The 12,874-nt window shown below is 37.0% G+C and overlaps 1 protein-coding gene across 1 annotated transcript in view; it reads left to right on the forward strand.

The window, feature by feature from the left end:
• THNSL1 (threonine synthase like 1) overlaps nucleotides 1–387 on the forward strand; it is a 2,290-nt gene extending 1,903 nt beyond the window's left edge. Inside the window, exon 2 of the mRNA XM_009634539.1 lies at nucleotides 1–387. This exon is cut by the window's left edge and continues 25 nt beyond it. Coding sequence (XP_009632834.1) covers nucleotides 1–387 — 387 coding nt within the window.
• The last annotated feature ends 12,487 nt before the right edge of the window (nucleotides 388–12,874 follow it).

Consider the following 12,874-nt stretch of genomic DNA (forward strand, 5'->3'; position numbering starts at 1 on the left):
TGCTCTGAGGAGGACTGTCTAGCTGCCATTCACTCTGTATACAGTACTACAGGATATATTTTGGATACACACACAGCTGTTGCTAAAGTAGTTGCAGATCGATTACAAGACAGAACTTGCCCAATTATTATTTCATCCACAGCTCATTATTCTAAGTTTGCGCCTGCTATCTTGAGGGCCTTGAGGATTGCAGAAATAAAACAGAATCCATTAAGTCAGCTTCGCTTGCTGAGTTCTTACAGCCCTCTGCCTCCAGTCCACTGGGGCCTGTTGGAGACCCTGAAAAAGAAGGGGAATGAGGATCACCAGGTCTGTGCTGCTGATATGAGCATGCTGATGTCCCGTATAGAAACCTTAATTCAAAATCATTTTATGAAAGTTTTCTGATTAGCTGATCACAAGTCCATTGTGTCAACTGTGATACCTTCTTAACAAGCTGCATGTTTTAATAAAGTCATGATTCTTCTGGCCTGTGTCCAGTCCACAGCATAACATCTGCAGCTTTATGCTCAGTTGTCAAGTTTTCAACAGTATTTGTAATGCGTGTGGGATTTCTAGTAGTGATGAAAGGTTGTGAATTGAGAGTAGAAAAGATCGGAATACTTTTTTGCAGGTCATACACAGTAGAGACAGCAGTAGTGCCAGCTTTCCTTGGCAGTGCTGTCTCCTTCACAAGCCTGAAGCGTTCTCTGTGGAGGGAGGAAGATAATGAAGTCTGACCTTTCCGAACCTGTAGTTCTTGTTTTGTTGCAAGAATGATGTGATCATTTGGTCAGTAGGGGATTAGTTAAACTTTAACTCACTTCGCTTAGGCACTGAAACATAATAAGATATTGTAATTATGTTCGTATTTTACTAATGAGGGTTGATTTCACGACAAAGACTGAAGTATACTTGTATTGTTAATTCCTGAACCATTCAGTCTGGTGGTATGTTATCTTCTTGTATAATATTTTTTATGTATTGTGAGGCCAGCATTTGTGTAAAAAAAAAAAAAAAATCTAGCTATTTGTTTTTCATGCCTTTTTTGCCTCCCAGATATTTTCCTGTGTAAAATAGAATCCTTCATTCAATATTTTTAATAATTTTTGAGATATTACTCTTTCTCCAGTGTGTTGTAGTCTCTTTCCTAGATCTTTTCTATTTGAACTTTCAACTTTAGAATCTTTTTTTAATGTTATAGAAGAATTTGCTAGTAGTAGCAGTAGTCTCCTTAAGTAAGAACCAGAGTTCATTTATTTATATTTATTTTTTGTATTCTAAGTTTTCAGAATGTAAGTTTTATCTTAAAGGTCATATAGCTTTCTTGTTCTAATTCTGTTTTCATATTTTTCTTAAATTAATTTCCTCAACATTCTATTCTATTCATGCTTTGCATGAATTAGTATAAGAAAGAAGCTTCCCAAAGTGCTTGGCATCTCATCAAGGAAAGTGAAGGAAGAATTCCAGTGTCTGGAAAGTGTGATAGCATCCAAGGTATTAATTGTGTAACCTAAAATAGATCTATGTTAGCAATCTGGTTTTGCTAATGACTGAATGTTTATTGGTTTTTTGCATCAAAAAAAAAAAAATAGAGCAGGTTGTCCTAGAAGATCATGTGGTTATGGACAAATGTATTCTGCTAACTGTAGATTATGTTTGGCAAGGGCGTAAAATATAACTACATTTCACATTAAGACAAATAATAAAATGATGTATTGGCAAGTTTTGAGTAGCATGCAGTTACGGGTAAAGAGCTAAGAGTCATCAGATGTGAGGATGTATAGCTATGGGAAGTTGTGGTTCCCACCAAGATTCAAACAGGGAAAGTATTGGCAAGAGAGGTGGTAATTGATAACATTTTTTGACTCTTCTAGAGGCAACATTTCCTAAATGTCAGGATTCATTTGGGGCTTTGAACTGTTCCACATCCCCCAGCTTTCTCTGTGTGTCTGCTGGTAGTTTCTGCTACATTAGAGATGAAGAACTAGAAAACTATTTGTAAAAATTGTCATTTCTTCCAGTGCAAGGTAAAAGACCCAAGCATGATGTGCATTTGCCCCAGTGAATACATTATACTATAAAATTGAAGGTAGCTGATAACAAAGGTGCCACACAATACCTTTCTAGATTCTGGCATTCTTGGATTACTTTTTAGGACCTTTCTAGTTCTTTTTGCTGCTCAATCCTTGTTCGTTATTTCTGCAGTAACTCTGGAAAATATTTTTTCATTTTTAATTTCACAGAATCATAGAACAGCCCAGGTTGAAAGGGACCTCAGAACATCATCTGGTCCAACCTTTCATGGGAAAGGGAGCTCTGGGGATGTTGTTCCAGTACTTGGCTGTTCTCTCTGTGAAAAAATTCTTATATCAAGGTGAAACTTCTCCTGGTGCAACTTGTACCCATTGTCCCTTGTTGTGGCCCCTTGTGAAGAGAGAGCCTCCACCCTCTTTCTAGCTGCCATTTAAGTACTGGAAAACTATGATGAGGTGCCCTCTGAGCCTCCTCTTCCCTGGGTGAAAAGATGCAACTCATTCAGTCTCTTCTCATAGGGCAGAGGAATTTTCATCATTTTCCAGACACAACATGAGAAAGACCACAAATATGTAACTAAAAAATAGTCCAAATTCTGTAAGAAAAATTTGCGTAAGCATATTGCCAAAAAAGAAGCATTGCTTGTGTAGGTGGTAAGTGCACATTCACTTTGTATTTCTGTGTGTTTCAGTCTGATTCTCACAGTAGTTCCAAGTGGAAAAAAATGCAATGCTTTAACTAGATGTGCTCAGTACAAAACCAGAATTCTGAATCTTAAAAAAACCCAAAACAACCAAACAAAAAAAAAAAACCCACCAAACAAAAAAGCCCCGCAACACCAAAACCAAAAAACCCCAGACAAACCCAACTGCCTGGAATGAATTACTGGGACGGGAATTGGTTTTAGGGTAAGGACTCTCTGGAAATCCTGCACTACATGGTTCTGTGGGGCTTTATGCCATTTGACATCATAGGGCAGTTTGTCACATGCTATACTGTACGTTATAGAAAAGCCTACAAAGAAGAGCTTGTTTTCATAGAAAGCCCCTAAAAGAGAAAAGCTGAAATTCTAAACAAGATTAGGCTAGAAGCCAATGGCCTACCTTGAATTAGCTGATTATTAGATAAAACAGTCAGAACTAAACTAACAGAGGATTTATTTTGGCATGACTCAATGAGTATTTCAAAGGTCATGGCAGTAACTTAAGCTTGGTTTGAAGGAGAAAGTATTAGTAAAATTCCTAGTTGCTGTTTTCATACCACATGAGCCATTATAACAGTTGACATGGTTACATGGGTAGAATAAGTGAAAAAATTAGCAGTTGTACTTAGTTATGGGCTTTCAATGTGAAGTTAAGGTGTATAAAGGCAGTGGTTAAAGAGCATGTATGGTATTAGTAAGTCTTAATATTTCTAAAGCCTTTTGCAATATAGTATCTACTGATTTTTAAAAATAATGAATTAATTTTTGGACCTCCTTATAATTTCAGTGAACTGTTTTTGTGTACCACATCTGCTGTGGATACTAGTAATGAGCACTCTAAAGTGCTGAGGTAGTGTCGTGATCCTGGGTGTGCGCAGTATTTGTGACCAGGTGCTGATGCTGTGTTGTGGTAGCTGTAAAGCACAATCTTCTGGCTTGCCTCGTTCTGCTGGGCCTGGAGGAATGGAAGAAAAGAAATTTCCAGCATACTCATTGCTATAGCTGGCTGCAGGGGATAGGATAGTGAGGGAAGCAATCTTTCTGCCTTCCCAGCCCAGCTTTTCTAAACGTCAGTCAGCAAAATACTATGGTTCAACAAATATTGTGCTACTGTTATTGCACTTTTTTTCCCCACTATCAGTATTATGAAAGATTCAAAGGGCATTAATGATTAAGAGTGGACACAAGTGCTTTTTTTTTTTGTCTTTTGCGGACATTGTGCACACTGAATGTTGTCATGCAATATTTTCTATTAAATTCTTTAGGCAAAAATGGTGTGCTAATGATGCACAAATGCAAATCGACATTGTGATGGCTAGCAGCATTCTTTAAGCCATTTAGGCTTGGTTTATACACAATTTGCTTCTATTTGTCTAAAGATAGGATGTTGCAGTCTAAATCAATATAAGCCAGGTTTATAGAGAGCGTGAGCATGCATATATACACATTTCCACTGCCTTTGTTGACCTGGAGTAATAGCATAGCTTTAATTAAGCTATTACTCTTCTGTGTAGATAAATCTTTGCTGAACATTGACACTACATGAAAAACCTTAAGAACGAATGTAACAGATGCAAGGACAAATGTAATATCTGTATTTACACTTCTTATAAGAATATTTATATGGAAAATACTTTGTTTTGCTTACGGTCTTACTAGCTCGTCATTACTTGCCTTTAGTCACAGTCCTACTTCTCAGGGTGACAGAGTGATTTCAGGTAAAGGGTGAATAGAGCAGATAGGGATGACTTTGGAAGATAATTCTGTTTTCTTAGCATCTTACGACTTAGAAAGATTTTATGTTTTTGAGGTGATGGGATATTTTAGCAGATGGAACTCTAAAGGGAAGATTCTTGTTTTTCAAGAGGTCAACTTTGCTCTTCAAGGACATCAAGAACACACATTGTTATTAAATATAGACATCAAGAACACATGTTGTTATTAAATATATCATGTTTGGCATGCCTGAAATATGCATTAGTAATTTGTATCCACTATAGTTTTTCTAAATAAATACTGTGGGATCCACTCTGTAGCATTTTCTTTGCAAATATGTTCTTAAACCCTTATCTATGTGATGTAAAGGTAATCCACTAAAAGAAGTGGTTTCAGAGTTTGATATGCTTAAATTCTGAAAGCCATGTTCTATCCTGTGTTTACTTGAAAGTTAGGTGTATAGTAAATGACCTAATAATTCACTTTGCTGAGATTGACAGATGCTAGTGAGATAATTTGCGTCATCCTGGAAGGAAAGTATGTATAAAAAAATAAACCAACATAAAAAATAGCAATTGTTTAAACACTCTGTTTAGGTTGCATCACAGACTGCTACTGCATGGGAAGTCTGTATTCTGAGGGATTAATATGGAAAAGGAAATCTGTGACAGTTTATTCTTTCATCTTCACCCCTAGTTCAGTGGAGGGATGAACTGGTTGTTAACGGTTGCAGAGCAACTTTGGTTCACTTGGAATATGATTTCAGGATCATGGGCTTAAAAATTACTTGAATGGTTAGAACAGCAATAGCAGTAAGAAATGGGTAGTTAATTTTAGTGAATTAATGTGAACAAGCAGTTAATTCTGAACATGTATCAGCAGCTTCAGGAGGATTTAACTGTTACCCTGTTTTTTTGTAGTAGTCATACGTGCTCAGCACGCTTATCAGAACTGAGAAGCTGTTGCTTCAACAATTTTTCAGAATGCAGCAATCTACAAGCCACCAATCTTGGTCTTGCTCTCCAACTTAGGTACAACTTTTGAAGGTCTCCTGGCATGGAGGTAGATCTGAGCTGTTTGTGCCTGTTACGTGAGAAGACTTTATTCTCTGGTAGCTGTTTAAGATGGTTTCTGGCTACTTTCTTGACAGCACAGGAAATAAAGTATTTAATAGGAGAATTGTTTAGCAGAATTAAGAAAAACCCTGATGTACTTGCTTATGTACAGTATCTTATAAAATTTAACCAGGTAGAGAAACAAGTGTTTTCCCTGTGCAACATAGGAACACATTTTTCTTAAAAAGTGTATCTTGAACTTTCCAAAATCAGTTACATAGCACAGGAATCGTTGCTTTAGCATTTTGTTCAGGTATTTCATCACTGGTATTTGGAATATCCTTAGATTTTCAAATAGTTTCTTTTATCTTAAATAAGTTATTGCTATAGAAACATGCAAAGTATCACCCCCAAATTTAAAATTCATCGTAACACTAATTGAGTCCAAAACTGAAAGATCTCAAAATGTAAATCTGAAAGGACAGCTGTGACTGAACAGATTTGTTACGTGAATTCACACAGGATTTAGCTTTTAACCATGAGTTTGTTAAGGACACGGTAGGAAATACAGTAATGACTGCTCAAATCTATGGATGCCACAAAACTTAAATACTAAGGAGCCACTTGAACAGAGTAAGGTGAATTACTTGGCTGGGAGCTGTAAGCAATCTGCATTTCGCTGTGGCCTAAAGTAGACCTTTTCCTCTAGGAGCAGAGGTTTGAGGACATACTTGCCAAGCAGAATGATTTGCTGTAGGAAGTGCTGGCTTTGAATGGTGTCTGGAGATGATGTGTGTGCTCAACTGAATATGAATTTTCAGCATGCCTTGTGGCCAAAAGGACCAGTGAGATCCTCAGGTTTTGAAATGGAAATGCTGCCAGGGAAGAAATATTGCTGTCTATATTTGACTCCAGCATAAACTTTTAGAAGAATACTATGCCCAACTCCAATAGTCACAATTTCTAGTAATGCTGGAAAATTGGACAGAAAAGAGTCATGAGAGCAATAAAAGGATGAAGGACAAGCATGCAAGTCTCGATAAGCAGAATCTACTTAGTTTAGTGAAAGGAGAATTAGCCTAGAAAAACCATCTCTGCAGCAAAAATTTGATAATAAAATAAAGGTCTGTTCCATCTAGCAGAGAAAGAGTGATCCAGTGATTTTAAGTAGAAGTTGGACATGTTACAAGAAGAGATAAAGGCACGTAGCAGAACGGTAAAGGTTTCTCTAGTCTGGATGTGTCAGATGATTTCCTGAAAAGATGTGATTCAATAGAGGACTAGTTCAGGCAATTCAGATCTGCGTTAAGCAAGAGGTCAAACTGAATGATTGCAGCAGTCCTATTTGGCTGCTCCGGGAGTAACCTGCATGCCAACAAAAGTCTGAGCAGCGTTTCATAGAGGTTTGAGGGCTAGAGATTGTGAACTCATTTCAGAACACGTTGTGCGCTAAATAGGCTGCTGCGTATGTTTAGCCTTGTTCTTTCTGTCTCTCGAGAATTGCAAATGGACTACTAATGCACACCCTGACTTGACTCATGGCTATTAGGATATGGCTTATTAGTTTCAAGTTTCATTATACAATATGGATTGTGATGGTTTGGGCAAGATACACTTTCATTATGAAAATGAGGTGAACATCCATAGTAGGAAAGTACCTATGCAAATGTCAGCTGTATTGAATGTAGCTGATTATTATTCTTTTTTTCTAGGCTTTTAAAAGTTAGAGATCTTTTAAAGTTTATTAGGTGCTTTTGGACCCCTTATTTCCGTTCTTGTTTACCTGTCATTTCTCTCTGCTTTCATTAGCAAGTTGTGATCCAGTGGCCATTTTCAATTCATTTTCAGCTCACCATAAGATCTATAAAAGACAAATTGAAAAATCCCATGCTTCCTTTTTACTGTTACATTTGACCTTTTATATGCCAACCAAAGATGTTCCATGAAGTTTAGAGAAGGTAAAGCGTGCTCGTAGGGTTCTGCTCCAGAAACAGATTGTGAGAAAACAGTGGGTATTTTCTATGCATTTCAGACTAATTCGCTACATTGTATCTAAATAGAGTAGGCATTTAGTGGACTTTTTTAGTAAGTACATGTGTCAGTCTGGTTCTGTTTAAAATGCTAATAAATGCATCCCATTTCCTAATGAAACTAGGGCTCCCTGCATAATTAATTAGCATTGTATACAGATGAGGACGGGAAAACCATATTCACAGTCGTTTTCATCCAGAATGGTTAATAAAAGAATACTGCACAGTTCTGAAAGGTCATACATTAATAGCTCATTTCTGCAGAAACGGTATTTTGCGAGCAAAAATTTAGTTAAAATTAGCTCGAATGGTTGTTATATACAGCTTTTAACCACAAGATGGCATTCCTAACAGGTTTGCTAGACGTTATTTCTTGCAGTTTTTGAAGGGCTCTGAATGAAAGGCTATCGTAAGCATTTGTAATGTTAGATGAGCTTTTTATATTTTCATTTTTATAAAAGGTATTTAACATAAATTTAATTAAGAAACCTTAATGATAATTAGGTTAATACTCATTGATATGTGGAGTACTCAGAAATGTGTAATGGTTCCAGGTCAGAGAAATACCACATTAATTCATGGCATTATATGCTGCTAGAGAGTTTTCAACTGTACATCTTGAATCAGTTTTGCTTTAATATAAGAATGTAAAATTAAAAAAACCCCTCAATTCTTTAATATTTAAATCAAAAGCACAAATAATACCGTGATCTATATGCAAACCCCAAGTGTTTTGAATATGATGCAGCATATGGGGCTAGTAGTGAGTTTTGGGATAAAGAAGAGCAGATAACGTATTCACAGGAAAAAACAGCATAAATAATATGTCTTGCTGTGCAGGGGAGGATTTTTCATAGCTTAATGTTAAAATGACCAAGCAATGTATTTTCAAATGCCTGTCATCCAGGTTGATAACAGAGCCCACAGGCAGCCCTGCTTTCCTTCAGGCTTTATATATTTTCCAGTTTCTTGTAATCTTTGCATGCTAAAATCAAATATCTCGTTATTCTTTTTCCTTAAATACAAGCATGAAGGGAGCATAATACAACCTACTAAACCAATGCAAGTGTGCTAGATTTTAGATAACATAGAGATGTGCATATTATACTTGCTTTTTTTTCCCCATGGTTAAGGTCCTGATCTTACTTTGCTTGGTTTTGCTTACTCTGTAAGATCAGACCTGAGCTAAGTAATCATTTATATTTCCATTCTAGCTAGTGTCCTTGTTGTGTTTTGGTTTGGGAAAAAAGACATTACCTTAAGTTTGTGCTTAAGCTGGAATCCAATGTAAGTTGTGGATTTTTTGTCAACTCTATTTCAAGTCAATAGTAAGGATTATAATAGACTAATTTTCTTTTTTTTTTTTTTTTTTTTTTTTTTTGTGGTAGCAAACCTTCCATGTTATCTTTCCTAATGCTTGTGTACATTTCCTGCTAATCCTTCCATTCCACGTGCCACCCCCCGCCGATGCCTCAGCCCTCTGGTTTTGGTTCCTATCATTTAACACAGCTGAGAGGACAGAGTAGGGGCTGCATCCACCGCTGACACTAATGACAGTCTTTGCCAAGTAAGAGGGTGCTACTTTGACATTAACCAGATGTTCTTTTTCCTAACATGCTGTTACACCTCTATCATCTCTCAAAGGTGGCTATGCAAAACAGAATATGAATTTTTGTTCTCTGGAAACAATTGACAGTCAAAAAAACTCTTTCAGAATGATCAGGTTGGTAGAACCTACCTGCTGGTTGAATCTGGTACAAGGACTGCAGAGGCAAACCTGAGTTAATAGTATCTCATGTTGACTACCAGTAAAATTTGAGGGCCTGAACATCTCCCACTTGCTGCAAATTTTAAAGAAATGTGGTGAAGTGAAAATGACTATTTCAAGGATGTGGAAATGGTAGTACAAAGGAAGTTATACATAGTAATTATGAAATGTTGATGAGGAAGTAAATGATTTGTTGCAGTTACCTTTCAAGTGAAGTTACACGCTGAATTTTCTTTGTAGTAATTAGGTACAGCACTAGGTGAGTAGGTGGGGACAGGATTCCACTGAGAAGAGCAAGAAACCTGTCCCGTGGAGAAGGTTTAAAGAAAAGGAAGAACAAATGTACTGAGGAAAGAAACATTCTCGTCTCTCAAGGGCTGATGGCTGGTATGTGGAGAGATCTTATCCTGAAGGATAGTCTGTAAGAAGAAATATACACAGCTAAACAAGTGAAACAGGTTAGTCAAGGCAACAGCAGGGTTCAGGGTCGTCCAAAATACCATAATGAGTAGGGTACAATGGACAGCACCAGTGGAAATCAGCGGTCTCAACCACTGCTGATGTTGCTCCCAGGATATCTCCTGATGTCAAATCAGATGGATATGTACTCCAACTCCCAGAAATGGGGGAAATAAATGGCACTGAATTTGTCCTTTTGCCTGAGGGTCTCTCAGTTACATGACAGCCACTTCAAGTTCACATAACCAAGCACTTGCAGGTCACACTGTTGGAAAAAATGGCCATACGGACTGCTGACAACAGTTCTGATACTTCATGATGGATCTGCAAATTGCTTTGCTAGTACAAAGCACATCAGGGGCTAATTTGATGCGGTTTATTGTTTATAAGAGGTGGATTATAAATCTTTGGAATTGCATCTTATGTAACTGCTGCTGGATAAGCACAGCTATGAGTAAGTGTGAACTGGGAAAGGAAAATGTGGTACTGGGAACTGTAACCACAAGTATTATCGCTTCCCATATGTAACAAACTTATGCCTAGGGCAAGCAAGCACAATTATTGACAGAAGCTGTGTTTGTTCATGCAAGTGATTTTATTGTTCTAAATGATTTATCACTCTGGATTACAGTTTTTGATGAAAAATTTTTCTGGAATAATTGTACTCCAAAGGAAATGAGTTGTTTACCTTCAATAGATGACCGGGTTTGTCTATTGAAGGAAGTTAGATTTATAAAGCGCTTCCATGAGGTTTTTAAATAAGTGGCATACAAAGGGTCATTATGCAACATGGAGATTTGTTTCCCCAAGCTAGTAACATAATTAATCTCTTTCACTCTCTTTCTTTCATTTCCTCCATCTCAGAAATCTAGAAATATGCATTTTAGAAAATATTTAATATAGTTTCAAATTGTATGATTGTACTTTACCTGTGATCGAAACAATATGTTGGTTTCTGTGAATTGATATTGGATGCTGAAGTACACTGATGACTGCTGGAAACAGAAAAACAACTCTCTCTTCCTTTTACAAAAAGCAAAAAGATGTTACATTTCAAACTGTTAAAATTAGCTTTTAAGTCCAAATTCTAGAATGTGTGCAGCATCTGAATTGCCAGCATCTCTGTTCCTTGTGCTCCTAGGTCACTGATGGTAAAGCTCTTACTTTCTTATTCACTATGTTATTGTGAAAAGAAATGGTTGTAAGTACAGGTGCCTTCCTTCCCAGAGACACCTGAGTATAAAACAGACACAATTATCCACTGTGTTACTTTTGCCTGGCACTAGAATTACTTCACTAAAGATGAGTAAAACCTAATACACAGTCAACCCCTTTTCAAAATGCCGAGTTGGCAAAGCTGAGCCGGAAAATCTTGAGTGCAAAGTGAACTTTCCAACGCTGTACAGAGCCGGTACAAAAGCTAGATGGAAAACTACTTCACAAACTACTAAGATCTCTGTAGTGCCCAGCATCACAGATTGTTACTCATTTCCGCAAGGCACAGCTGACAGCTGACAGGGGGAGACGAAAAAGTATAAACTACTTTTTTTTTTTTTTTTTTTTTTTTTTTTTTTTTGAATACATCCAAAATAAAATTTGCCTTCTGTGAGCACTTAGCTTGTTGTGCTAAGCCTACGGGGTGAAGAGTGGATCTCCCACCTCCCAGGGTGGTGGCTGTTCAGTTGGTTCAGGGGCAGTAGAAGCGTCAACTTCTTGAATGATGAGTTTTTGTTCCTTGTATTAATTGCATGAACTGCTTCATAAATCAAATTACATATAAATGGAACAGCTTAAAAGTAATTGTGCAGCTGAGAAGCTGACGAGTTATTTGCCTATGGCTATTGTGGCTGTAGGGGTAAGGACCAGAAAGACAAAAATTGGTCTCTTTAACCTCCAATGTCCCTTAACTTCCCCCCGATGAGTTTCCTGTCACTTTAATTTAAGAAGGTTTTTGATCAACTTATGAAAGCAATTTTATTATGCAGTTGTCTCCAGTTCCCCAGAAACAATTGCCCAGTCCCATGTTCCTAAATTTCCTTCTGTATGCACCGTGTTTCCTTTGCCTTCCCTTTTTTTTTCCTTCTTTGACAGCTGCAATAGATGTTGTTAGTGATGATGTTTGTAGATCTGTTTTTACAGGGTGAACAGAAGAAAAAAGCCACATAACAGTAGCATTTGGAGTGTCATTGACACCATCGTGGTAATTTTTTTTGGTCTGCAAAGCAGATGTCTGTGTAACGCACTCAAATTCTCCACCATGACCCATTATCATAAAGTCATTTTAGCATAACTATTTTTTTAATTTTCTAATCCTTTTCACAGGAGAGTTTAAAACCAGACTTTGTAAATTTAACTCTATACTACAACTCAAAATGCCAGAATCATAATATTAAAAAAAAATACAATCTTGTAATAAGCATTTTGTTGTTAACATAATTAAGTTCCTTTCAGGCTAATGCTTGGACTGCAAACCAAGAGTTTTATTTCCTTTCTGGAATCAGGTACCCTTTGAAATTTTCATACTTAAGTTCTGTGAACTGTGTTGTCATTAACTCTACTTCTGATGGCTATCAGCAGGATTTGCCAAATTGTTGTGAGTTCTGAATGAAAGGAAAAGTGTATGTACACAACAATTTTCAGTGGAGAGGGAAACCAGGAGGCATTATTTTGTTATTGTAACTTGGCCTAAGAGGAGAAGAGGTGTATACGCATGAGTGTGCTGATATTTGATAAGCTGATATCTTTCTCAGAAAGTTTGAAAGTGGTGATTTTTGCAACATTTCTTTTTGCTCAAATTGATTAGGGGATGTTGAGGGTTTTTTCCTGCCTTCCTCCTCCCCAAATTCATAAGTGAATGACACAAAAATGAAGAGCTATTTTTAAATCAGACTTCAATATGTAGAAAGTAAAAAAGGGGGGAAAAGGAGCAAAAATCAGATCCTGTACATAGTCAGAAGCTGGACACAATTCTGCCGAGTGTCTGTGAATTAATGCCCAAGATGGAAATTGTGACCCTTTAAACAATTCCTTTAAACACAGTCATGACTGAAACAGGCCACCTCTGGCCTTAAAATCTTACTATAAAAGTGGAGCTGCAGTTTTCTTGAGAGATTTTTTTAAATTCCTG

The sequence above is a fragment of the Egretta garzetta genome, unplaced genomic scaffold (genome assembly GCF_000687185.1).
Source record: "Egretta garzetta isolate BGI_Z169 unplaced genomic scaffold, ASM68718v1 scaffold142, whole genome shotgun sequence".
In the NCBI taxonomy this organism is placed as follows: domain Eukaryota; kingdom Metazoa; phylum Chordata; class Aves; order Pelecaniformes; family Ardeidae; genus Egretta; species Egretta garzetta.